The sequence below is a fragment of the Lolium rigidum genome, chromosome 4 (genome assembly GCF_022539505.1).
Source record: "Lolium rigidum isolate FL_2022 chromosome 4, APGP_CSIRO_Lrig_0.1, whole genome shotgun sequence".
NCBI classification, from domain to species: domain Eukaryota; kingdom Viridiplantae; phylum Streptophyta; class Magnoliopsida; order Poales; family Poaceae; genus Lolium; species Lolium rigidum.
In genome coordinates this window covers 270,163,438-270,191,013 of record NC_061511.1, presented here as the reverse complement: position 1 = coordinate 270,191,013, position 27,576 = coordinate 270,163,438, and the positions used below count along the sequence as shown (strand labels likewise).

The following is a 27,576-nucleotide window of genomic DNA, read 5'->3' as shown; positions in this document are numbered from 1 at the left end:
AGGAACTCTGCCGAAAGAGTCAAACACCACAACTACCATGGAGAAAACCTAGATTAAGTAGTAGAAGGGAACTAGCTTCCTAAACCTAGCTCCTATTTAGCTAGAACCTAGTCATAACCTCTTTAGCTAGTCAAATACTCTATAATTAGAGTCCGTGATAAGATTAGATCACGAGTCGTTCTTCTGGAGTTTATTTGCAGTTTTACCTCATTGTAAAGTTGGAGGTTGTGTGGATCTTTTGTAAAGAGTCTGTGTTGTAATTCTATAGACATGCCTTGGACCCGCATATGTTTCTGTTGTACCACTCTGAGCGATATAATACGAGTGGAACGGTGTTTCATTGGTGTTATATCAGACTTGCATACTACACCATGCAGTGGTATGCCGGGTCATCACACTAGCTCCACTAGTGTACATTACATATTTGTACAAATAAGTTTGGTCATACATGTTTTGCAGCCACGCATACATGTTTAGTTTTTTAAAAGATCTTCATACCCTTAATTACAAAGGGGTATCGAGCCATCTCAGTTTGTTTTTGTGTAAGTTTGGCTGGTTTTAGGAGAAAGGGGTTGTAATTGAGCAAACGCCCTGAAGCAAATCATCGAACATCTGGAATTTTTGCAGCAAATCCGTGGAAAATGAAGAAGGGACACACACAGAGAAAGAAAGGTATCTCCTATTCTCCATCCGTACGAATCAGAACGGTCAGCAAGCATCTGCCCCTTGGACGATGACCGATTGCCTACCACACCAACTCACCAAGGCCACGGATAAACAATACGAGGAGTGTGTACGCCGCGGCACCACGTCATGGTAACGGGGGATCAAATAAGCATAGAGTTTGCATGGAAGCACAGACAGGGGGATTTTGTTATTGCTTCTGGTGGGGAGTCCCATGCAATCCCAGAGGATCAGTGCCAATTGCCCAAAGGGGGTGGAGAGTTATCAACCGTACGCACACTAGAACTTCTTTTTCTGGTAATTTTGATTATCATATCACAGGGCGATCTGTGACAATCATTTGATATATACTGGCTGATGGTAGCCCTAACTTGCAAGTTGCAAGTTAGAATATTCAGAAATGAACGAATACAAAATGATGTATGCCAGAGGGATGATCAAAGATCCAACCTAACTAAACTTCAGGCTTCAGCCAATCAAAAGAAGAAACCTAGTAGGAGTTGCAAGGATGTATATAAGCTTTTCACTGAGGAAAAAAATGCCCGAACTTTGAAATTCTACTGAAGGAAGCAAATAATGTACTGTATACTAGTAGTTAGTAATTGCAGACTAGCAGTGCAGAGTAAACACATTCATGTCTGAAAATCGTTGTGAATCGACAAAAGATGGGCTCGTCTGAAGTCGATGGAATCAGCTCACCACATTATCAGGTGTCAATGTAAACATCCACTTACATTCTTCGTTGTGCTAAGCATCAGAGCTACTACATCCATCAGATGACGCGAAATCTGAATCACCAGCTCCGCATCATCATCATCAACAAGAGAAAAGATACATTACTCACGCATGATCCTAGAGCTCGCTGAGATCCACAGCAGTCATCGCTGCTATGCACGCGAGAGGTTTCCTCGGTAATTTAACAACGGCAGAGCGTGGCTGGCATGCGCGTCATGCTGTTGCCACTGGACATGCCTGCCAGCAGTCAGGAGTAGAGCGGGCGCTCGGTCCATGCGCCGGCGACGTGTCCGTTCTCGCAGACGTATGCGCGCACGACGGGCTCGCCGTCGTCGTGGTAGCCGTAGAAGCTCCGGAGGCAGAAGGCGGAGTAGAGGTCCCAGGCCTGGGTGCATCCGCAGAAGGCGCAGTCGACGGCGACGGTGGGGCGGCGCGTGTCCCGGAGCGCGCGGCGCACCTGGGAGCGCGCGAAGTCCTGGAAGACGCCGCGGAAGACCATGTAGTTGCGCCGCTCCTCCGCGTGCACGCAGCCGGGCCAGTCGCAGATGTAGAGCCGGTCGCCCCGGAAGCGGCTGGCCAGGAGCTTGTTGCCCTGCTCGCGGCTCAGCGTCCGGGAGCCCGACGCGAGGTGCGCGCCCACGGGCCCCAGCCACCTCCGCGGGCGCCGCCGGGTCGCCGACGCCACGCCCCGCCGGACGGCATTGGGTGCTGGTGCTGGTGCTGGTGGTGGTGTTGGGGGCGAGTCTGCTGCCGGTGCGGCGGGGGCGGGGGTGTGCGCCTCGGAGGTGCAGTCGTACGCCGCGTCGAGGTAGAGGTCATCGTAGAGCGACCACACGGCGGCGTCGGCGGTGGCGGCCGGTGGGTCGCTGGGGTTGGGCAGCGGGCTGGTTCTTGACAGGGAGGTGGCTGTGGGTTCGAGGGAGGAGGAGGAGGAGGAGGAGGCGGGGACGGTGAGGTCGGGCCCGATGTCGAGCTCGAGGCCGAAGTCGTCGGAGGGCTCGAGGAGGATCCCGGCGCGGAGGAGGCCGGGGCAGCAGACGGACATCTTGTGGAGCGCGGCCCAGGCGGCGGGGGCGCCGTCCGCCGGGAGGAGCTCGGCGGGGAGCGCCTGGGAGACGCGCGGCGGGAAGCAGGCGGCCCGGAGGAGCGCGGCGAGGCGCGGGGAGGCGCAGGAGGCGCGCGCCCAGTCGCGCGGGTCCTCCTCCAGCCGGCCCAGGATCTGCAGCAGCACGTCGTCGGCCAGCGCGGCCAGCGCCGGCTCCTCGTTGGCCGGCGCCGGCTCCTTGCCGTCCCGCCTCCTCCTGACGGCGACGGGGCCGGCGATCTCCTCCTCGGACGCGCTCATGGCTGGCTGGCTGTGGCCCGCGCCGCGTCGTGGTCTCTCCTGGTTTCTTGGTACGCGGCTGGCTGCTGACCGTTCGGGTGGGAAATCGGTTAAACTTTGTGGTTGTGTGTGGGTTTTTGTGTGGCGGTGATGTAAGCTGGGGCAGATAGACGATGCGTATTAAATTCGTTTCCTGCGATCGCAACGAGTGGATGGAGGCCGTGGTGTGGTGTTCACTTGTGTCGCCAATCATGAGCGGTCACTCTCCAGCCGTGTGTCAACCTGCAAGATATTTTATATTCCATCAAATATGAGGGGCTCAACATTCTTCCAGCAGGAGACTTCTAGGAGTTCTAGCTTATTTTCCTGACCAAATTTGGATGAAAACAAGGTTTTTAGCAAAAGAAAAAAAGCATGATTAATTGTATCATGTCAATCAGTCTATTAATAAATGTCTGAGGTTTCTCTGAATCTGGATGTATGTAGACATTAAATAACGTCTAGATACATCCAAATTTAAAATTATCTCAAACATCTAATTGCAGACACCCGCAGTACTTTTCTTATATTCTCATATATCCGATTAAAAAGAACCTAAGAGCATGTGCTAGCTGAGGAGATACACACCGGGGAAGTTGCGTCTTTTCGAGAATTGCAGTGTTTAACACATATCAATCTCTTGCACCTCCTCTTATAGTACTCATGAATCAATTGTCTTCTTCGTTGAGCAAGCTCAACGGTTGGGGCCAAACTCCATCGATTCTATGCCTCGGCGGATCATCTCTATCTACATGCCTATGCTCTCGAGGTCATGTTGTTGCTTCCTCATTCGGCTACATTGCTCAGTTGCCCTCTGTCAATCCAGTATTACCCGCACCCGATGCATGACCTTCATTCGCGACAACACGATCTTCAGCGCATCCTCCTCACTGCATCATTTGGTGGTAATGTCATCTTCTTTTACATCACCATCTTCTATAACAATGGTTGTAAGAGCATCTCTAACAGAGCTCGTAAACATTCGAACTGAAAAGCGGGAGTTCGGTTCACCGATCTCATGTTTATGAGTCGAGAAAGAGGTGGCGCGGAACATAACCCATAAACCAAAATTGTAAAACAGAATATTCTATTTTACAATTTTGTTTTACGGCCTCTGTTCTGCGGCAGCGGCTTCCGAACCCGTAAAGGCAGGGTTTATCACAGAATTGGCATATGATCAAATACAAACAACTCATGCATAGTTTATAGTTTTACAATCATAGCAAATAGTTCATAGTTCATGTCCTAGCCAAGAACTTGCATGACTTCTTTCTCCACTAACGAAATGTATGTGGTTCACATTCTTGGAATTTTGCATTTCCATTATGAGTGAAAACGAGGTCTTTGATAAAAGATAAAAGCATGATCAATTGTACCATGCATGTCAATCCCTTTTTTTCTTATATATCCAAAAAAAATCTTTTCAAAATGGAGGTTCTACCCAAAATATTACCGACTGAAGAGAACCTAAGAGCATATACTGGCCGAGGAGATACACGCGGGAGAAGTTGCGTCTTTTCGAGAATTGACGTGTTTAATCCATCTAAATCTCTTTCACCTCCTCTAATACTACCCATGAATCCATTATCTTCTTCGTTGAGCAAGCTCAACGGCTGATGCCACACTCCATCAATTCTATGCCTCGGCGGATCATCTGTATCAACACGCCTATGCTCTAGAGGTTATATTGTTGCTTCCCCATTCGGCTACATTGCTCACTTGCCCTCTAACGATCCGGTCTTAGAGCATCTCCACTCGTCCCCCCGAACAGGCCCCCGGCGAGCGTTTTTTACATCCGGACGGCGTAAATCGGCCCAGTCGCGCCCCCGGTTCCTCGTTTTTGTCCGGAATTGGGCCTAGTTTCATCCGGCGATCCCACGCCATCCCCGGCCCCCGGGGAGCGCTCGGGGACTCCGGACGAAACGAAAGCGCGGAAATACCGAGGAAACTTCCCGCGCGTCCGGTGGCCCCAACTTGTCGGCGAGAGAAACCGATCGTCGTCCTCATCGCATCGTCTTCCGCGCGCCGTAAAAGCCTCGCCGCCGGTCCGCATTCGCCGTCCACGCGGCGAGTTAATGTCGTCGTCTTCCGCGCACGCATCGTCTTCCGCGCGCACTCCACGCGGTCAAAGGCTGCCGCCGGTCAGCTCGCCGCGGACGCGTCGCACTCCACGCCGCATTAATCCCCCGTGCCAGCCCAGCCGCACCTATATACGCCGCTCCGCTCGCCGCCAGGGGTACCCCGTGATCCACTCTCCCTCCAGTCTCCCTCTAGTCTCCGTCCACTCTCCCCCACTCTCCGAAGATGGCATTCTCCGACGACGACGGCGCAGCCAACAACGGCTTCCCCCGCCGCTCGCTCCACGCGTGGGAGGGGCACCTCCTCCACCAGGCGGGGTACCCCTGCCCGCCGGACACGAGGCCGCCCGGCGGTGGGTGGCGGCTGAGCCGTGGCGGCGTGCCAATCCCGCCGCCGCCTCGGGGCAACCTCCTCGACATAGAGATCGAGGAGGCGCGGATGAAGATGACGGATGAGGAGCGCGCCGAACCACGCCACCACCCCGACAACTACACGGCGTGGAACTCATACTTCCTGCGCCGGTGGGAGCGGGAGCTCGCCGCGTACGACGGCCCGCCGCCTCCGCCTCCGCGCAACAACTCGGCGGGCCGTAAACGTTGGTGGAGCGCGCCGGGCCGGAACCTCGAGGCCGTCATCGAGCACATCCAGGGCGGCAACTTCCCGGTGCTGACGATGCCCGCTCCATCGAGGGCATCGGCGAGCCACCGTCGGGGAAACGTCTGGCAGCCACGGCGCATGGCTGCCAGCTCGTCGTCTTCCGGATCGGCGCCGAGGTCATCCTTGGCGCCGGTGAAGAGGGAGGAGGCGACGTCGCCTTCGACGCCGGCGCGCGTGAAGAGGGAGCCGGCGTCTCCGCCGCCGACCAGAGGGCGCAGCAGCGGCGCCCTCGTCATCCGCGACCAGCCTTCCGCGCCGCGAGCGGCCGGAAGAGGACGAAGAAAGAGGCCGCCGCACTCCGGCTCGCCGAGGAGGAGGCGAAGCGCGCGGAGGACGCCGCGCGCGGCGGAGGCGATCGCCGGGTCGCCGAAGGACTTGGAGGAGGAGAAGCGCGAGGACGACGCCGCACTGGAATGGGCCAGGCGCGACTGGGAGCGGCAGGAGGCGGAGCAGCAGCGGCGGCTGCTGGACCTGGCCGCCGCACACCAACGCGCCGCCCGCGCCGCCCGCGGTGCCACAACCGCCAACGACGATGCCGCGCGCTTCCGCCGTCCCGCGACACCTCCTTCCGGCGTCGCTGTCCCCGTCGTCGACCTCGAGTCCTCCGACGACGACATGTACAAGCCATCCCCGGGTGGTGGGGAGACGCCGGCTAGGGCAGCGGCAGCCCGGGCCGCGCAGCCGAAGGACGACGGCTCCGACGACGACGACGGTGACTACACGGTGTTCTACCGCCATTTAGGCATGTAGATCGCCGTGTTTTAGAATTAGCATTTGAATTCCCCTAGCCGAATTCGAAATATAGTCGACTCGGCCTCTATGTATGAACTCCGCCCGTTATATGATAAATATCATTAAATTTAGTCTATATTCACCCGTTTTTAGCCGTAGTTTGTCAAGTTTCCGTTTTTCAAATTCGCCTCGTCGACTTCGCCTGGGCACGCGGCTGGGAAACTACTACTCCCCACGCCAAATCTTCCTCCAATCCGGACGAAAAATTCGCCGGATTTGGGCGTGGGGAGCGCCAACGAGTGGGGATGCTCTTACCCCACCCGGCGGCGGCGGCTGCATGATCTTCATTCACGATGACACGGTCTTCAACGCATCCTGCTCACTGCATCGTTTGGTGGTAATGTCATATTCTTTTACACCACCATCTTCTATAACAACGGTTGTAAGCGTCTTAAACTCTCTAAGATGCACGTGGAATGGGTTTTTTTTTTTGAACAATAGATTGGTCTAGAGTAATGGATCTTACATATGCATGCTTAGTTGGGGATTGGTGCTATGATGATCCAACGCCACCGCGTATCTACGTGTAACTATACAAGGATGACCTCTTCTGTACATGTATGTCATCCAAGCCTAGTTTAAGCCACTGAAGGGTGTGCTTCTCTGGTCCTTCAAGCTAAAGACATGAGATAAGTTACAAGACTTCGGCAGTGAGCTCGTCTTTAAGTTCGGCCATCAGAAAACATCTCATAATGGTTAGAGTTTGGGAATCCATATAAATATTCCCTCTTTCCGAAGAAGTGGCACGACTTCTACCGCTTTCTCCTTCATTGTTCTTGAGCGTCAATCTTCCTATCTCTCTCTCTCTCCCTAGTACATCAACTTCCTTGATACTTTGGGATTTGAAAGAGATGGTCTAGATCTAGAGTTTTACCAAAAGCAATGTTGGTCCCCTGTTGTAATCAACTGTGGATTTTGTTACTTGTGGATGTTTGGGTACCCTAGTAGAGGTGACGACGTGGGCTTAGCCTAGTGGTTGGAGTCGCAGTGGCGCACCCCAACGATCAGAGTTCAATTCCTATCAGGAACGAATTTCGGAATTGTCACGCCAAGTCCCGCCTTCTACTATATCAAAAAGTGTCTAGTTCCTGCTAGACACGGTTTCATTTTTTTTTTTGATAGTAGAGGTCGTCCTAGATCACAATCATCATGATGTAAGCTCCGTTAAATTTGAGTTTCTGGAGATTGCCCTAACCTTGTTTGTGAAAGCTCGATTGCTGCCTCAAGGGCATTACTTAGTGGATCATGACACCTAGCGTCGTGTGAGGGCACGAGGAGAATAAGTTAGCCATTGTTGCTATGTGGGCATTGTACCCTCACGCATATCACGGAGACGTACCACCCCCAAAGGTGGGGACTCCGAGATATATCATTGTCTCCACCTTGCCGCTATTTCTATCCTTCACTTACTTGGTATAACTTGCTAAATTTGTTGTTTTGCTTGGCTACTTGTATCTTGTGTGTTCTCATATGGGTTGTTCACCTAGTTGCATTATCAAGACAACCTAGTTTATTGTTGTTCCCTAAAATTGGAAAAAGATACTAAAAATTGGTGGTCTCCTATTCACACCCCTCAGCTGACCGTCTTGATCCTTTCAGTATAGTTATATGAACTTGATAGCCTATTTTATTAAGATGATTCAGAAAAAAGCATACGGATAGGAAAATGGTAAGATTGCAATGTTGCCGCCACTTGAATCATACCTGATTTTTGTTTGATTGATTGCACCGCAGAGAAAACAAAGGATTATTTTCATGAGGTTTGAGTGGATGCAAAATTTAATATGACCAATACATTATTTGAGATGATCTAACTCCAAACAAACTCTAGCTAAGGCCACATAAGGCCCACTTGTCATTATACAGGGTTAAACCCAGGGGTATTGCTCTGGTGTTTGAACTCCAGTGGTGTTTCTCTGGTGTTTGTCGCTGCTCCTGGTTGAACTCTAGGGGCGCAATATATGACATTGCCGATGCGTCCAAGGTGATACCTTTCTCAGGGCAGACCAAGTCCCGCTTCCCACTCACCATCTTTTAGACGTTTAAGGGTGGATGGTGCGTCGACAAAGAAACTTTGGTTGAAGATATTGCTCTTTTTTGCGAATAGAACCATGTTATTAAGAGAACATCGAATAGTACAAAGCACCCCACCAAGAACGATAATTGCAACAAAATCCTTGAGATGCCATTCGTCTTCAACCTCCAGACCGTGTCGACGGCGTGTTGCCGCTGCCGCTCCTCCCTGAGTTGGCCTGACGTTGTTGGTTGTGAACGGAAAGTTGCAAACGGGTCTAGAAAGACCACATCCGTCTCGGAGACGAATAAGAAGGAATAACCATCGATAAAGCTCCATGAAGATCCGAAGAAGTCCTCGAGAATTACACCACTCCTACAAGCTTCTCGATGTCGCCATCGAGATGGAGCTGAAGCCGGGGAGATTTTATTTGAAAATAGGCTGCCACCACCATGTGAGCGCCGAGCCCTCCCTCCGACGGGGACTGAGATCCACCCGGCCTCCATGTGTTTACCTGCTGATTTTCCAGTGTCTTTTTCGTTGGAGTTCTGTATTCCTCAACGGCATGATCAGATTATGATGTAACTGTTTGGTCGTGACAGGGAAGAGGGCTAGCCTAACATGCGAGTTCGCTGAGCCGTTTATGTGGTTCCTGTGCTTGGTTGCTTTCTACGGCCATGTGCAGTGGCGTGAAGAGGCGTACTCCTCGCTATATGACCTCGCTGTGTGCTCTGTGCTTTTTCCCCAGTTGGATTGGACTTGATGCTGCTGTCTACTTCCAACTATCATCAACAGGTCAACTACCTTGTACTCTTTCCTCCGGTACAGTGTGTTGACCAAATTAATTGTTCAGTGCAAGGAGCCCATGACTAGAGGTCATGAATCTCTTAACTCTACAAAAAGAAAAGCTAAAACACAGGACTTTGCAGGCATGATTCTGTAGACGCTACACACGTGCTTTTCACGAACTTACTCATCCAAGATGCAAAATCTTCTTATGGAACATATTTTCAAAGGAGACATATCTCACACATAGAAGGAGATACCGACAACCAATACAGAGCCTTTCGGCTTACAACACCAATCCGAAGACTAGCAACCCCACACACAATACAAACACAATACAAAGAGGGCCTCACACAAAACAAAACAACCCGTGTCAGACTCGACCAAAACCGGACACCTCTAAAGAGCAATATCTTCACACTTGAGTGTCCCGAACTGGTACGTCTCGAGAGCCCAGAGACCGCCGATCTGCCCCAATTCTGTGGTCTTTGGGCCATCCCATATGTCCTCTTATGAACATCTTATCAGAACGAGCTCTAACGTGTCACTGCCAAGTCCTACAATCATGCATGGGCTATCTTTCCAATCTTCTCGGCCAGTCATACAATCATGCATGGGCTATCTTTCCAATCTTCTCGGCCAGTCATACAATCATGCATGGGCTATCTTTCCAATCTTCTCCCCCAGCCACATAGGGCCATCACTTGAATGCGACAAGAGGCACATTTGATCAGCATACATTCCTTTCTTCACTTCATGGGGAACAACATCCGGGCAGGCAGAAACCAGCCACGCACCACTGGAGCACCGGAGGGGAACATAGATCATGGAGCCAAATAGCAACAACCCAGGCGAGCTGAATTATGCCCATAAAGGCCACACCAGCACATACCAAAGCTTTTGCACAATCAATGATCCAGAAACGCAGCAATAATAGACCAATGCAGTTGGGTTTTTCGTGACAAGAAACCACAAAAGTTGAAGTAGATTATTTAAAGCATATATAAACTCTACTGTAACATAAACTTTTTGTGACAAGATACAATAGCATAAAGTTTAAAGCCACGAGTTAACCACTTTGTATACTGGCAACTGCTAAGTGCAGGAGTAAAACATAGTAGCGAAGAGCCATATTCATCTGAAACCACAAGGCTGAAAACTCTTTTTCTTAATATAAGGAATAGGTATGCTATTTCCTAGAACAGAACATTCATAATCGATATTAGATTCTCTGTCCCATGATATGATTTTTGACGCTTCAGATGCATTTGCCTTCAGTCAGATTTCACCTGCAAGGAAAATGAATTTGATCACTACACTACAATCTTACAAGATTATAAAATTTTGATGAGCGTCGAAATATGAAGTACACTGCATACAGGAGACTTAGATGGGGATAAACTTCTGCTCCTGGTGGGGCTCCTGCTCGCAGACTTGTCGTGAGGGGGCTGCAACAAACTCGAGTCAAAATATGGAAAAAATTATCGAACAGAAGGATTTGATTCTCTCAGACACTTACAGCAGCAGGTGATAGGGATCTTGATGATGACCTGCAAAATATTCCCACGAACAAAAAATTGTGACTCAGCAATTTTGCATTCATATGGTATGATCACAATATATTTGCACCTATGCACATGAGAGCAACAGAATGTACTGCAAAATTTGGGTGGGCATCTGGGCAGATCCTCACCCCACACCACAGCTCATGTCTTTTTGTACCACAAAACAAATTCGAAAATACATGCTTTTTCCTTTCAAAAAGGAGTTAACTGCATGTGTTTAAGGGAATATGCAGCCACTACGGATTGATGGTTTTGATCCAACAAGGAAAAACCTTTTTTTTTTGGTTGCACAGATGTGATCTAAAAAACAAAATGCAAGGTTTATATTTGAGAACCAGGGCAGGTGTATATTTGAGTATGGAAGTGCTAAAGTCAACAGTAGTAATACCAATATACCACAAAATCCATAGCATACATGCTTAGTGCCAGCCCTCCTAGCGCTGGTTGTAGTCCAGTTGCCATCTCAAAAGGCCGTGTTGGGAAAAACAATGTACAGCAAACGTAAGACACGAAGCAAACCAAAACAGAATTCTAGAAGTTAAAAGGTAAAGGCCATTTTTCTTTTTTCTTTTTATTTTGCGGGTCATTTTTTACTTCTTGTTAACAGCTCTTTTCACTGCAGTTCCTTAGTTGGGACAACACGAACTCATCAGATCATTCAAAATACTTACTGAACAAAACAGTAAGAAACCTGACAGCATCATTTCCTTAGTGTGTGCTTTCTCGGTACCAAAGATGCAGATAGCTAGCGTTGTCAAACTTCAATACACTCCCTACCGGAATGAAACTGGTCATACCTTGCTTTAACAGGTGACGGAGACCGAGAAGCAGCTCTAGATTTGGATCAACGAAGGTATGCACATGTTAAGATCTAAGCTGTACCATCATGAACTAATTTGAGTATGAAGAAACTAATCCATACCTTGGACTCCTGCTATAACTGCGACTTCTGCTTCTCGAGTACGAGCAGCTGGGGCTTCTGCTTCTGGAGTAAGAGCGGCTACGCTTAGTATTGTACTCCCTCACCTATTAGCAGCACAAGTTGAATAAGACATGTATATTTCCAGTTCGGATGGGACAAACATGAATATCATTCCAGTATAGCTAAAGAAGGGGAGAACAGAAGACAATCATACCCTGATATACGATCGTGAAAACGCATTACGGAACTCTGAATCATCAAGCTTCCTTATCTACAAGATACAACTAGTAAGCATATATGTTCATGGACATGTCTGATTGTGGTGCAGCGTATAACATATCTCTTTGTCAGTTACTAAACCAACCATCTACAAGACAACAGAGAAGACACATACAAACTTACCGCATGTTTCATATCTTCATAATTGGTATATTCAACTATTCCAGTAATTGCTGCAGCACGTAAAAAAAAATAGCAGTAATTAAGATTTCTATAGGATAACACGGTTTGAATGAACTATGAATTTCATACTATCTAAACAACCAGCCCCAAATTCATACGAAAACTCATAAGGGGCAAAAGAGGAACTGAAAAGTGGTCATTACTAACCTCCAGCCTCACGATAAACATCAGAGAAACAGACATCACCAGCTCGCCGCATATGATCCTGAAAAATGGAAGTAAATTAAGATTCATGAAGGATGAACTTCAAGAGCTTACGTTCACATACAAACCTTGAGATCTTGCCATGATGCAGAAGAAGGTAATCCAGTAACCATAACTGTAATTCATGAATAGAGATAATAAGAGCAGGGATATCTCAAAATCAATATTCTGAAGCTTAAAGTTAGAAATGCAAACCACGGTAATCAGAACGTCTAGCTGCACCACGGCGTCCAGAACTGCTATAGCTGCTTGATCGATCAAAAGAAGCGCCTCTTCCACCGTGAGCTAACTCCACCTGGATAATTCACAAAAGAAGCAAAGATAAGAAAAATTAAGATATATTTTCCATCTATAAAAAGGAAAAAAGAATACTCATACAAGGTCCACTTACCCGCAACCTCTGGCCATCGAAGTCATATCCATCACGGCCATAAATCGCATCGTCAGCATCACGTGGGTCTTCAAACTGCAACATGCCACACTTCGGTGTTAGACTCCGAGGTGCTATCCAAAAGATTGCTTTTAATGCTTTTAAAAGTATATATAGTAGAACATTCAGAAAAACTGATATATCCCATTGGTTAGATTTTGTATACTGGAAAAGCATGTTGTTTTGCATGATGTGCCAATGAGGGTTTCAGGCTCTCCTTTGATAAGGAGGTACAACCAAGTAGTTTATGAGTCTTAGGACAACATAGTTTGTTGTAGGAGTTAAGACTTTAGAGAGTAGAAAAAAAAGAACTTTTAGGTTGTTGTGCTCCAAATACAGATACAAAACATGATTACATCTAGGAAAATTAGGTTCATGCCACTAAAAGATGTTTGGTTAAAAAAATGTCAGTGCAAGTTTCTGGTTCAGTTATGCACCAAAAGACATCATCCAGAAATACCCCTATGTCATGTTAAGCTGAAGCAGCCAGCTTTTGTATCGACACCAAAGGGAAAAAGGTTGGCTTCACAAGTATGTGGGTTAACCTCTTTTTTGCCACGTGCTTGTGTTGACACTACAGAACTTATGTTCGGTTCAGGAAAGTGGGGAATTAAACCTGTTAATAACACAACATATATGGTTTGTTATGTTTTTATGGAGTCGTGATTGCATATCTCGAACAGGTACTTGTGCATTCAGGCCAGAGCCACCACCACCAATAATTTATGGACCGCGGCTAAAGCCAAATCCAGGTCAGAAGCTGTCAATATCTAATCTACTTGAATCCCTAAAATGTCCCTTCGGGTACATCCGATGAATCCCTAAAATGTTATTCCTTATATTGTTTCACAGGATATTACTTCTGGATGTTGATAACTCGCCTAAGGTTGATGATGTAGCGATACAAAAGTCACGAGTAAAGAGTATGACATGTTTCTTTTGTTAGTAAAGTTGGGAGTTATGTCTTTGCATTTGCATATCATTCAAGAGAGAATATGCACTCCACAATCAGTGCTGCTAGGGTCCATATGAAAGAGGAGTGGGGTTTATGTCATTAAGTGTCATCGGAGACTATTCCATTTGCAGTGCAAGTGTTAATGTTGCATAAAGAGGCTGTTCGACACATGGAGTTCTCAAAGATTAGATGTGTCCATGTTTATGTTGATAAAACCAAAAGTACCAAGATGAATAAGATGAGTGCAAAATGTGCAATTTGACTTAAGATGTGGTATTATGCTGTGTTTAATATTTAGTATGATGCTGTGTTTAATATTTAGTATGTACTTGTTGGGGACATCATTCACAAGAAAAACTGATGGTGAGCTTCCTTCATCTGACAAATAGAAGCAAAAGAACTACATCAATTCTTCTACTAGCTAAATAATTTTTTCGAGAAAACGCAAAGAGATTTTTGCTTTTCATTTCATTGAAAAGATAGGGTTTGGTACACGCCTCCTAGGAGGTTCAGTTCGTTACAGAATGAAAGTAAAAGTAGCTAAATTAAAAATACCCCGATCAACGATCATATTAAGCCATGGCCGTCGTCCGGCGGCTCCACACCTTAGCTACGCTGTGACGTCCATCCGAATTGGCATCACAGCATGTCTGGGTCATGCTCCGTTTGAATTGAAGAATTTTTTAGGACGTGGTTAATCCAGTTAGTTTGCAGGGGAGCATCATTGTGTTAAGTTAGCTGATTAATAACATTTTGAGCAAGGTGGGAAAGGAGGCAGGAAGCATGGATGAATCTGTCACTGGCTCCAATTTCAAAGATATTAAGTCACTCTATTTGACTACCCTAAGTCCACGTCTCATTTCCTTGCAACATCACTCACACACTAGCAACAATAACACATGGGATCCACTAGAAAGCCTAGCCTGGTCTCCCCCTCTACCACATAATCACAAGAACTGTCTTTCCTCACTATCTCCTTGCTGCCCATTGGTGGTAGTGGCATTGTCCCTACTGGTCTCATACTCCAACATGACTAGTGATATGGGCATGACTGTATGACCTCAGATGTGTCAGGATTTGATGAACATTTAAGATAGGTTGAGGACAATTAAATGATACATGAGGACTTATAAGGGGCGTTGTAAGATGATTTACAAGGGGTTATGCAACTAAGTTGTTTATAGGGAGGGGATGGAGTTATCTTGTTATATATATTATTGTAGAACCGATATAGAATAATCAAGTTGTCCTAAACCTCAAAAAGATTTATTTCAAGATTGATTCATACCACTTTTAACAAAACTTGGGAGAAAATATTGACACAATGTATGCCAAACATTTTATCAAATACAAGCAAAACAACCAACAAACAAATCTAATTTGCTATTTCTTTTTTTAATGAGACAACCCTCACAGGAAAATAGCGTATACTATAAATCTGAACACAATTGAGCGAGAATAAATATTCCTATAAAACCCTGACGACAACACATTACCTCAACAAAAGCAAAAACTGGAGGCCTTGGAGGAATTTTCAGGTCGATGTCCACGATAGGGCCATACTGCAGAAGACAAGTAACAGAAAATTAAAATTTACATGCAGGAATGCTTTACTGAACAGAAAAATGAAGGTAATGGCGGCACCTAATGCTCTATCTCTATGCTTTCCTTCTGCAAATCTAATCCTCTTGCAAGAGCAACGAGGTGTGATCTAGGTAAAGGTAGAAGTCAATTGTGAAGCTGGCATTGCGAAACTCACACAGGACACGGTCACATGGACACATTTTTGTTGTCACGGTGACAGTGAGCTTACATGTCAAATGGTGTTAGGATAGAGAATTATCTTGTTGAGCGCATACAAGTACAATCACAGCGCTCACAATAATTGTTCTTACAAGCAAAATGAAATCCGTAGATAAGTCTTTTACTTTAACAACACTTGACATCAGTTCATATTTCCAACTTCTAACCGAGAACTATGCCCTCCATGTCTGACTGCTACCGCGAATTACAGTTTTAGCTGATATCAGAACCAGCTTACCGCGGAACTGGCGCGTTCTTAATAACAGACAAGAAGCAAACGAGTAAATACGAACTCCTTAAAACTAACCTTGTAGAAGAGATCCTCGATTTCCCTCTCGCGGATGTCTTCGGGGAGATTGCCCACGTAGATGGTGCAGCCGTTGCGTCGGCTCATCGTTTCTGCAAGAAGGACAAAATTCCCAATCAGCAAATAGCTTGAGGGAAAAAGTAATTATACAGAAACAAAATTTGCATCTCATCTCCCAGAAACCACTGGGATTCGTACGGCCGCGAACACAGAAACTCTACCGCTAAAATCGAACAAAATTTGCAGAAACCAACACGGCGTTCCAAACCAATCCAAGCAAAACGCGACACGATTACCGCGCAGAGAGGGAAAAAGAGAGGCATACGCGAAAGCAGTAGCGACCAGGAAGCGGGAACACGAACTTACGCGGGGATTAGCGCGGAAGAACTAGGGTTGGATTGATCTGCGCAAGGACTCCGCGGCCGCGGGGAGGTAGACGACGAGGACAGAAACGGCAGTCTGTGTAGGGGGATCGAGAAGCTTCGGAGGGGAGCGGCGGCCGATACGGAAGTAGCCAAGTAGGAGAGGGCTGCTGTGCTTTACGATTCGTGCCGCGTGTACGAGCCGTGGATGTGATACCTGGCTGGCTGGGCTTTGGGCCCCAGCCACCTCCACCCACAGTGAGCCTCGACGGTCCGGATCGTAAGACGCGGAAAGGTCGAGGGGTTCCGCGAAAAAGTGCCTTCCTCCCCCCATCCTCTCTTCTTCCTCTCCCGGTCTCTCCCGTCGGGCGGTGGTCTCCTCGCCGTGCCGGCTTCTCTCTCTCTTCCCGGTAAGAACTTCCCGTCGGCCGCTCTCAGATTACTACAGGCTCTCAAAGTCTCAAGCTCCTTTAATTTGGCCTCGACCCTGTCGCCGCGAGCGCAGGTGTTCGTCCCAACTTGACTTTCCTGTCCGTCCTGATTGCGAAGCTATGTAGCCTAGGGTTTGCGAGAACCGTAGCGGTGGGTAGGATCAGCTATTACATGCGCCCGTGGTTCTTGTTTAGTCGGGATCTTACGTTCTCTAGTCGGTAGCCAATTTGGATCAGTCAGGCATAAGATCAGTTAGGCATAGGAATTATAATTATTTTCTTTTGCAAGTTTACTAGTTTCTGACTTTCTGTCCACCCACAAAAGTGTAGTTTCTCTAGCGCAAATAGTAGCAAATGAACATCGTTTGTGAGCATGCTTAGGATTTTTGGGCTGCAGAGCTACGATTTATGGGAGGTTGGACCTTTTCGATCCAATTGCTTGCTGATTTCCTGAGCTGTTGAATGCCTGCAAGTAGCCTTTTCTTTGGAATATAGCAAGGGTGAGCTGCTAATTTCGTTGATAATACAAGTGTTACGATGGATTACAGGAAGAAAAAAAAAGCATTGCGGCTCTATCGTACGCCCTGGGCACTGATAGTAGGAATACCTTCTTAGATTGAGCTTTGTAATGTGTCGTTGCTTGTTAATTTCCTTCCACCGTTTTGTGTTAGTTCAGTTCTATTTGGCCATGCTTGATCAATAAGTTTATCACATCGGAATTTCTTGCTCAATTTATGTAGTTTCTGTACTGATGAGCGCGGCATTCTGTTTATTTATTTTTGCTTTTATGTAACTCTTCTCATATGGTGTTGTACTGTAGTTTCTAATTTTGTATGCACCCAGGAGTTTCCTAGTAGTTTGTTGGGCTATTTGTTTACATCAACTGATTTCTGATGGTCATCATATACCGTTCCATACAGTGTATTATCTTATGAATCCATATTTATTTTCTAATCCGCCAATCTGCTGGTACCAAGTTGCCGTATACTCTTGTTTCATATGGCATACATTTTAACGCCCTACCTATATTGGATCCAGACGCTGACGATTGACTGAAGTCATGGAGGGGAACAAAGATGAGGCTTTGAGGTCTGTCAAGCTTGCACAAGCTGCACTTGCATCTGGAGATAGACAGCGGGCAGAAAAATTCATTCGAATTGCCCAAAGATTGGATCCTAGCCTTCCGATTGTTGATTTGTTGACCACAACCAAGAAGTTTGATCCGCTGGCTTCTCATGACAAGACCAGAAGAGGTGGAGTTTGTGAAAACCAAAAAACTCCAAAAGAATGCGCCGGTCCTTCTAGTGCTGAAAAGGGTTACAGCGAGGAGAATGTTAGAGTGGTCCGTGATATCAGGAAGAAGAAGGACTACTATGCAATTCTTGGAGTGGAGAGGAGTTGCTCTTTGGAGGAGATTAGGAAGGCCTACAGAAGGTTATCGCTGAAAATTCATCCTGACAAGAACAAGGCCCCTGGGGCAGAAGATGCATTCAAGATGGTCAGCAAGGCTTTCAAGTGCCTAGGCAATGATCAGTCACGGAAGACCTATGATCAGACAGGTGCCCTTGAGGGCCATGAGTTTAACGACCAATATTCCAATGTCACTAGGCAGAGAACTGCTAGGCGAAGGAGGCAACCAAGAAATGGCTTCTATAACTATGAAGAAGATCCAGATCCAGATGAGATATTCAGGTCTTTCTTCTATGGTAACCAGTACCATGATAATTCGTTCCGTGCTCACAATGCCAACAGAGCAAGAGGAGCAGCTAGGCAGGAGCAGCAGAGAAGGGAGCATCCAGTACAGGGTGGGTCAGTCATGAACTTAACAATACTGGTGCACGTTGGTGTGTTATTACTTTTTGTTTTGTTGGCATTCATTCCAGTATGGCAGCCTGAGTATGCCCTGCAGAAGACATACAACTATCCAATATCAACAGTCACAGAAAAGCATGGGGTAGAGTACTTTGTCAGCAAACAGGATTTTGATCTGCGGTTTCCACAAGGAAGTCTTTCTAGAGATAACCTGGAGGAACAAGTTTTCAGAGATTATAGGTCTATGCTAGGAAGAAACTGCCGTGTAGAACTCCACCGACGTAAATGGGCCAAGAACTACCCTACACCTCACTGTGACAAGCTACAGAGCCTTTCTGTGCAATAATATAGTGTCCACATGGTGATCAGTTTGTTCTTCCCTTGGCAGAATTTCACTCCCTTTAAAGGTATCATATATTAACTTTTCTATGTTCATTTTGGGTACATAATAGTGTCCACATGTATTTTCTGGTCTTTTAAGTTCAAATTGCCATTTCCCCATTTCTCAGTATCTCCACCTCCTACAGAATGGTAAATGATGTGTTATATGTGACGCAATGTTTTAGTCCTTACTCCTTAGGAAATAATAGTTCAAATGAAATTCAAAAAGGATCTCTCAAGTTGATGCACAGAAGCCAGACGTTGATGTGTCACTAAATTTTGGGTGAAGTATTGCTGCATAAAACTAGATGAAGAACTTGAAACGAAAGAAAATCATTTTTTAGTTAGCATATGTGATCAACTCGCTTTAGGGTACTATGTATTTGCCATTTTGTTCAGGACTTAGTCTTCTCTAATGTGATGGTATCTCACAAGCAACTAAAGCTTTGCCTTCATATTGGAAACTTGAATATGTGTTCATGTCACGTAGGTCTTTGTTTGGTGTTCTCATGTAACTTTGTTGATTATATTAATGCAGGTGCAACACATCAAGATTTGCTGGAAAAAGGATAAGGAATATAGTTTCTAGTCTGTCTAGCGTCCCACCTTTTATGACATTTGCATGAAGAATACGCTCGCATGATGTCATGAATGAGTACATGAAGAGTTGGAGTACAGAGTACCTGGCGGCATGAGGGGGACACGGATTTGATTCATGTCGTGGCATCCTGTTACACCTAGAAGAAATTATACGCCTGTCTTTTAGTTGATGAGCGTAAACGTAAAATTTTGTACAGATACGTCTTTGAAGGTGGTTAGAGGTCACGAGGGACGGGCCGCGTTGTACTGCTTGAAACAATTATCTAGGTTGGCTGTAGCGGCTGTTCTTACTTAACTGTAAAAACCCTTGAAACACAGAGTACAAATGTGTATTGCCTGGTATCACTTTGGCATGTTTGATGCATCTTTGAATTGTTGATTTGCTGGAGATGCAGGTTCTGTATGTTTTTTTTTTTTTTTTTTACAATCAATGCCATATACTAGAACCTGTAGTACATAGTAGATTTGCTGGAGATGCAGGTTAGAGTATTAGTAACACGTAGTACATAGTAGAGATACTGTCTCTAGCGATTACATACAAAATAGTCTAAAAGAGTACATCTTGTAAGTTTTTAAAAAATTTCACACAACTTTATACTTTTCTGAATGGATGCTTTGGATAGGTACCAAATCATAGACATGTAGATATTTAATTTCAGCCGCAATACCAAAGCTACGTGCATCGCAGCCATTGAAGTATACAATCAACATCAACAAGAGTAGCAACATGCCGAGAAAAAAAATAACTAAATACCCTAAAATCAATTTAACGAAGCAAGATGTGAATATCCATACATAGAGAACTATAATTTTTCAACACCACCATTGAACGCCGAAAGAAAATCTCGTCATCATACAGAGATTACCTGAGTTAAGTTCGGGTAACTTGGGGTCATTCACATTTAGGCCCACATGGCAGCGACCCTAAACTACTCGCAGGGAGTTATCCTGCACATTTTTGCATTTTAACAATCCTAACTACCACTACAATACCAGTACCTGCACTTGTGAAATTACACGGTCTGTAGCATTTCAATATTTCATGATGATTAACCGACGCTTCATGTCTCTTAATTAGAGTATGTTGGGACGACATCATTCAACATGTCAAGGTACCCTTCGAAAGTATATATAGATCATGAGGGTGCATCCGTGAAAATGCACTTTTTAACCGAGCTCATATGCTCTTGGTATAATAAAAAATCCAAAAATTAGCAAGCAAAATAAAAAAAATCTGGAATTTTTACCAACTAACATGAGATTGTGTTCTAACTGAAAACAACATTATGGTAAGAAATGACGTGTTTGGTGGTCTATGCAAAAATAACGAAATTTGGTGTTGTTTGGAGTATTTGGATTTGTTGTTTGCAACAATCAGATTTATCTTTTTGCACATGTATATCTTTTTTAGGAGATTTTTGGCATGCTATTAGAACACGTGTTCATGTTTATTGTACAAATTTTTTAGATTTTATTATTTTATTTTATATTTTCCCGTTTTTATTAAAACAGGAGCATATGAGCTCGGGAGCAGCAAAATCATATCTGTGCACCTGTATCTAGTTTGCTTCCAATAAAAGTTTTTAAAAGCTCTCGAATCTCTTGAGAACGAATATGAAAAATTCAATAAATCATTACACGTAAATTTTATCCAAATTCTACCCAAAATCGGAGAAACAAAAAAATCTAGCCGTGAGTCACAGTGGCAGAGAGTTTGGGTACAAAAGGCTAAAACCCCCATCTAAATTCTTTCCAAAAAAATTATTTTTCAAAGATTGGTCAAAATCTAGGGCGGAGGGAGGGGGATGGGTTAGATACACATAGCTCCGCCTCTGGTGGATGACTCAGTGGTCTGCAGCTGCTTCCATCGTGCAAGATCTGAGCAACTTCCTTGATCTGTCCGAGGTGCCTGCCCTTCCGTCGATGCATCAAATGTGTTCCAGGGGGCTAGACAAAAGTTGATGTGGGATGAGAATGATGGGAAAAAACAGGTAAAAAGATCCAAGTGAACCCTTTTAAAACAAAATCTCCAGAGATTAGTTAAAATAGGGGGCGCCCCCCCCCCCTCGATGTACACCCGCCTCCGATGAGTGGTGACTAAGTTAAATTGGTCTACTACTCCATACCATTATTATAGTCAGCACCAGATGCACCACAAAAGTGTGGTGCACGTTATGTTAACTACTCCAAGACATATTGGTTGTTTGAAAGCTTTGACCAAGTAGTGTTTTTCTTATGTTTGGAACCACTATAACACATGTTATTTTGTTCTTAAACAATAGTGAGATGTTTACGATCCAATAGCGCTACGGGTTAGACTACTTCTGCAACTTTCGTGAAAGAAAACCTAACTAAAACTTTTAGATCAATCACCCTTCCCCTCCCAACTCTAGCCGCCCGGATTCGTGGGACCGAGGCGAGGGTATTTTCATTCTTGTTTTTTGTGAACCATGTATCACTTTGGTTAGATTTTGGTGCCCCATTGACAAAGCTGAGATGCCGATGAGGAAGTTGCGTCCGATAAAATTTATGCGACTCCAATCCCGTATTGGTGGTGATTGGTTTGGTGTTGCTAATGAGCTTAAGAGCATCTTTGATTCAGAAGGATTTGCATTTAGAATGGAGATCTCTATTCTTAGGATTTTTTTTCTACAGTGGTTGTTTGTTTTATAGAATTGTATCCCACATTTTTTCCTAAGGAATTATTTGCACTAAATTTCATATGAAATCTAGCATCTAGTGAAACTTCTTCGCCATATTTTTTTTCGTGTGATGGATCTGTACAAACTTCAGTGCATATAAATTTCTATAGAACTAGAGTGGGCATGGCATTGCAATCATGCATTTTTCATGTCATGTGTTTTTCTCGTTCATGTGCTTTTCACAATCATGTGAATCAAAGAGGGGCCTCCAATCCTACATGGTTTTGTATGGACTATAGTTTATTTGATTCCATTGCAGGAAAACAATCAAAAATTTCTGAAAAAAGAGATTTAAGAATGTCGGGTCTCACAAATCCAACATTCTCCTAATTATTCAACAAAGGAAGTAGTATATTATTCTTATGGTCCCTTTGTTTATGAACATTTCAGTGTAAATAGATTCAATTATCCTATTTTATCCAGTAGTATCTGGTATTCTCCTAATTAACATAGGCAAGATTTAATTTTGGAAAAATGGGCACATTTACACATGTCATGTGGTACTATATACATTTGAAGTTTATAAAGTTTTATCTTGAGGGAGCTTTAGGAGTGGTGTTCTGGCTCTTTGGGGCATATGCTCCATTTATTTAGAATTGTATCTTTGATACATTTTGAAATGTTGCAAAAATTTAAATAAAAAATCCACATGTACATCTTCACGAATAGATTATCAAGATATGATTTTTTTAACAATTAAAAATATTTTTTTTTCTGGTGGCAGTAGCATCACCCTGAGCCCAACTGAATTTCCGAGTTTATAAAGTTTAACGCTAGTCGGCATGGATGGTCAAAGCACTCGCCGACTCTTTACCACTACGGCACCACAGGGCCACACCTCTTCTCCTCGGAAAAATGGCGGCGGCGGCGGCGGAGGGGCTGGCGGCGTACCGGGCGGTGCTGCGGGCGGCGCGGCGGACGTTCACAGGCGACCAGCTGATGCTCACCGAGTCGGCGGCGGAGATCCGGCGCCGCTTCGAGGAGCACCGCAGCCTCGCCCCGGGATCCGAGGACGCCGTCCGCGCCCTCTCCGACGCCCGCGAGGCTGCGCACTTCATCACCAACATGATCGTCCAGGCCCAGCGCGCACCCTCCGGATCCTTCGGTACTACTTCCATTATCCATACCAACGGCCACCGCCCGCTTGGATTGTTAATGCTTTGCTTTCTGTTTGGGATCTTAGGGTTATGAAAGAATTCGTTGCGTGTTCATATCAGATGCCGTTGTTGTTTTGCGCTATGTGAGTGAGGGCTTTCAGCAGGCTCGAATTCGGAGTTAAACACGGTAGGATCACAGGAGCAGGAGGAGCTTTTGCTGATTGGGTCTGTGGATGCAGACCCTGTGATAACTGCATTGCTCCATGAAGTAAGAGTGCTTCCGACAGTTACACAGCGGCTATTGTAATATTTGAGATTACTAAAACAGATAAATTGCACCGGCTCCTCGCCACATTGAGCAATTCCCTAATACAGCAACAGCTAGTCTTGTGAAACACATAGCCGCATACTACTGAAGGTATTTAGATGCAAACAGGAGTTACTAGTTTTCGTATCATAGTAACTTGATCTTCAGGAGCTCTTAACACTAACAGTAATGGCACTCTTTAGACATATCATTAACAGATGCAACAGAATCTTCCAGGCTACATGAAACAGCATTTCACAAAAATAATATAAGTCTGGGAACTTATCTTACTTGATCGAATACTATCGCAGGGGGTTTGGCTGGCTAGATTGAGCCTGCCCTTGTCAACTGCTCTGTTTACTGGTTCTTGCGTAGCTGAAATTTCAGTGTGATAGATGGGATTCTAGATGCAAACCAGTGTAACATATTTTGAGGTTGACCTTATGATGCACTTTAGGTAAAATATCAACGTGATTTTCCAGCATCAACTAAACTATAGGCCTTGAAGAACTCAACATTAGGCCCTAGTATCAAGCTTCTGACTTGACATGGTTTGATACTTAGATAGCAGAATGTCAATGTGACACATGTTATAGCTAAAAACATAAGGGCCATTTGCCCGTACCCATCGAAATGGATTAATCTGTCTAACCCTGCCAGAAAAGAAATGCAGTCCATCAAAATGGATTAATTTGTCTTATCCTGCCAGAAAAGAAATACAATCCTTCGAAATGGATTATTTTTTCTTACCCTGCCAGAATAGAAATACAATCCTTCGGAATGGATTAATGTCACTGGTTCTTTTGTTTAATTTAAGTGAAAGGATTAATTTAGTTCTAACAGTGTCATCAAGAAACGAATATATGGATTAATTATTCCAAACAACTGGGGAATATTTAATGGAAGTTCAACCAGCCTAGAAGCATCTTAAATAAAATCTGTGATGAAGAGTTAGCCTGTAGGACTTGAGCTTAGTTGTTGCTGAATAATTTAATGGCAGTTCAACCAGCCCAGAAGCATCTTAACTGAAGTCTGTGATGAAAGGTTAGCCTGTAAGACTTGAGCTTAGTTGCTGCGGAATACTTGAATGACAGTTCAACCAGCCCAGAAACATCTTAGTTGAAGTCTGTGATGAAGGATTAGCCTGTGCTGAGTTGTTGCAAAATTTCCTGTAGTACCACATTAGGAGCAAACATGGTGCAAGAACAAGTGCACTATGAGGCTATGACAGCTGATGTTGCTGGAAGAGTGTGTACACTTCCCATTGATCTGTTCCAGTGATTTAGTTCTAGTTTAGGTCATCAGTAATGCTCAATTTGCACATTTACAGGACACTAAGGCAATGAAATCCCGAATTTATCTTTTCATGGCAAATTGTTCCATTTGCTTAATTCTTTTAGCTGATTTAGTGTTATGCCATCTTATAACTGCATGCCTTTGTTAAATTATGTTTATTGTATCAAGAGCACGTGGATTCCTCTACCTAATTTGTGTTTGTAGGTTATTGGTTAGTATCACTCTTTAAGCTACATAAAGCTCCCAAGTCCCAACCATTGGCCCTAACTGAGGAGACGATCTCCACTGTGCAGTGTTCACAAAGTTACTGATGAACAAAAAAATGCACAAATGTTTTCACTTTGTGAAAAGTTCCAAGTGACTTCTAATCTTAACATTTGAAATATATATGTAACTCTCTCTACCTAATTTCTGTTTGTAGGTTATTTGTCTTCTGTTTGATACTCAAATAGTTCATTAACTATTTTAGCAAAATTTCCAGGTGTCATGGAATTTTGTATAATACTTTGCTTAATGTAATCCTCTAAATAGTTGAAATGTTCCTTAGAAAAAAATATTTCTGTGTTTATGTGTCAGGGAGTGCTTCCACTATCTCACCCATAGTACCTTCTTCTACCTTGAGATCTGTCCACAGCTCTCTTTTATTAGGGGAATCCGCAGTCAGTAAATGTGTGTTTCCCGCAAAAAACAAGTAAATGTGTTGTGAGAGAGTATGCACAGATTTCATGGCACATTGTATGGGTGAGATAGTGAAACCAGTTGCCTACACAAGCAAAAACTCGATTAGTATATTTTTCATCTTTGCAGCCAGCCAGCAATTTGTTCCCTGTAAAAATTAATCCAGTAGTATTCTCAAAAAACTTAATCAAGTAGTGTTGTCCCCTTTTTCAGTCCACTATGATTTGAGTATGTGCTTGAGCTTTAGCACAATTGTATAAGGTTTCTATTCTCTGAAGTATAAAAAAGACATTACAGCTTATACAGCAGGCACAGTGAGTGAAAGAGAATCATTTTATGGCCTAATTTAAAATGAGTCTACGATTTATTTGATGGTGTACATAAATATCAAGTTAAAAGCTGATCAATAGCAAGCGCTGTTATTGTATATCTTTTTGCTGGAATGGAATTATTGAATTCGAAGCTGAAGGTCATATTGTAATAAGATTGAAGATGAGAAGTCAAATCTTTCTTCTTTCAGTAGTAGCCTTTTATTGCTGGCCAAAAATAGCATGACCAGGCTCAGGGTAAAAACAGATTGAGGTTTTTGGTGTACCATTAGTCTGTCAAACTATATATCTGTTATATTTGTAGTTTTGTAATTATTGGGATGGTGTTCCATGGTTATGACCAGTAGGCTGGATTACAATGTCATAGTATTCCCTGGCCTGATTTTGGTTTTAGCAATACAGCAGTACTGCTCGTTGTATCTGGTCGCGAGTGGTCCAGGTTACACATTATGCCAACCACCACGGCTGTGCAGGTTGCTAATGATGGAAAATTGGTCTTTCCAGACATGTATTGGCTTTACTAGTGCCTTGCTTGTGACTTCCTTATGTGGGGTATTATTGTAATATTGGCCTGTGTGGGGAATCACATAGCTGACAGCTTCTCAGTCCAGGGCAACAGTTTTCCACCAATTGATTTTGAATTCTTCTGAGTGATGAACTAAATTATAGCAACTTTACACTTTATCAAGCTTTAGAACCTTGTTCTGTTGTTGTATGTGGTATAACAGCATTAAGTCATTACAAAAGGTTGCAAGTGTTTGATGTTTATCAAGACTTTCTTGCTTGTTTGTTTAATGACATCACAAACTGGTTATGTTGGTTGGTTTTCTGACAATTTACTTTGTGTTGCAGTTGTGAAACCTGAGAAGGCACATGCTGGAGCTACACTTGAGATTCCTTCCGAGGAGATCCTTTCTCAGTTGAAATAGGGGAGGAATTTTGTAGCGTCTGCTGTACCAGCGTCACAACAGAGACTCACCATGTCTAGGCTATAGTTAATAAGACCAGTTCCTGTCATCAGTCTATCATATTAGTGGTCAACAGAATAGTTGCAGCACTTGTATTCTTTTTTACGTGCAAGTCAACATATTTGCCTACTCTGTTTTGAGAACTATTTCTGCGTCACGTTACGTTATCCAGGCAAGCCACTGGAACCATGAAGCTTTTTTTTCCTTAATGAATTGATCTGGACTTTTTCTTTTTGGGGAATACCGGTTTAGGCTATTCTGCTGTCATATTTCATCATTGTTTCAGTATCCTGTTCCATATTCGAGGTGAGACTTGAGATCTGTGATAGTATGTCTGTTTGATTCGAAAACTTTGAAATGATGGAACGCCTGTGGGCACCAGAGATTTGTCTTCTCATAACTATGGTTTGTTATGTACCTTAGATCTCCCGAATTCTGTATTGTGTATTGCGGGCTGTTGAGGGGCAGTGATCACATTCCAGTTATTACAGTGTTTTTTTCTTTTCGAAATGGGTTTCCCCAGCCTTTGCATCAAAATGATACATCCGGCCTATCACATTCCAGTTATTACAGTGTTTGAATGGCATCTTCGAACGCTTGGAGAGAAGTCGTTACTTGCAACCATGGAACTCACATTTGAACCTTTTGTGAGAAAACAAGCATGGCCCAGCTTTGTTTCTACCTGGCAGCATCGCGTGGAATGGAAGGTCTGGCATCTCGCCGGGCTGTCTCCTGGGGGCGCATTCCCCGTGCTATATGCTTGTCGCTGGTAGTACTTGGATGACAGGATGAGGTCTGAGCCTCTGTGCCCATATTTGCATACTCTGTCTTGAGAACAATTTATAGTGCCGCTAA

The 27,576-nt window shown here is 44.6% G+C and overlaps 4 protein-coding genes across 5 annotated transcripts; 2 read left to right on the top strand and 2 right to left on the bottom strand.

Annotated features, from left to right (window-relative positions):
* Window positions 1-1,360: 1,360 nt before the first annotated feature.
* On the bottom strand, window positions 1,361-2,764 carry LOC124648767 (phytochrome A-associated F-box protein-like). Its single transcript, XM_047188476.1, has one exon. The coding sequence runs from the start codon at window positions 2,762-2,764 to the stop codon at window positions 1,667-1,669; it is 1,098 nt and encodes a 365-aa protein (XP_047044432.1). The 3' UTR covers window positions 1,361-1,666.
* Window positions 2,765-10,338: 7,574 nt separating this feature from the next.
* LOC124650555 (serine/arginine-rich-splicing factor SR34-like) lies at window positions 10,339-16,219 on the bottom strand. 2 transcript variants are annotated; one of them, XM_047190066.1, is made up of 13 exons: window positions 16,125-16,219; window positions 15,759-15,850; window positions 15,145-15,210; window positions 12,655-12,729; window positions 12,459-12,558; window positions 12,332-12,378; window positions 12,207-12,264; window positions 12,000-12,049; window positions 11,812-11,868; window positions 11,598-11,701; window positions 10,630-10,660; window positions 10,490-10,558; window positions 10,339-10,399 (listed from the first exon to the last, which is right to left on the bottom strand). In XM_047190066.1, exons 2-13 carry the CDS (start codon window positions 15,843-15,845, stop codon window positions 10,385-10,387), a joined length of 759 nt encoding a protein of 252 aa, XP_047046022.1. In that variant the 5' UTR covers window positions 15,846-15,850; window positions 16,125-16,219; the 3' UTR covers window positions 10,339-10,384. The 2 variants fall into 2 exon arrangements, with proteins under 2 accessions (XP_047046022.1, XP_047046021.1); XM_047190065.1 differs by lacking the exons at window positions 10,339-10,399; window positions 10,490-10,558; window positions 10,630-10,660 and adding an exon at window positions 11,369-11,508.
* Window positions 16,220-17,600: 1,381 nt separating this feature from the next.
* On the top strand, window positions 17,601-18,746 carry LOC124650554 (chaperone protein dnaJ 49-like). The gene has a single exon (XM_047190064.1). The coding sequence runs from the start codon at window positions 17,612-17,614 to the stop codon at window positions 18,707-18,709; it is 1,098 nt and encodes a 365-aa protein (XP_047046020.1). The 5' UTR covers window positions 17,601-17,611; the 3' UTR covers window positions 18,710-18,746.
* A 4,155-nt stretch (window positions 18,747-22,901) lies between these two features.
* Window positions 22,902-26,930, top strand: LOC124648766 (mitochondrial zinc maintenance protein 1, mitochondrial-like). The gene is made up of 2 exons (XM_047188475.1): window positions 22,902-23,151; window positions 26,606-26,930. Exons 1-2 carry the CDS (start codon window positions 22,902-22,904, stop codon window positions 26,680-26,682), a joined length of 327 nt encoding a protein of 108 aa, XP_047044431.1. The 3' UTR covers window positions 26,683-26,930.
* Window positions 26,931-27,576: the final 646 nt, after the last annotated feature.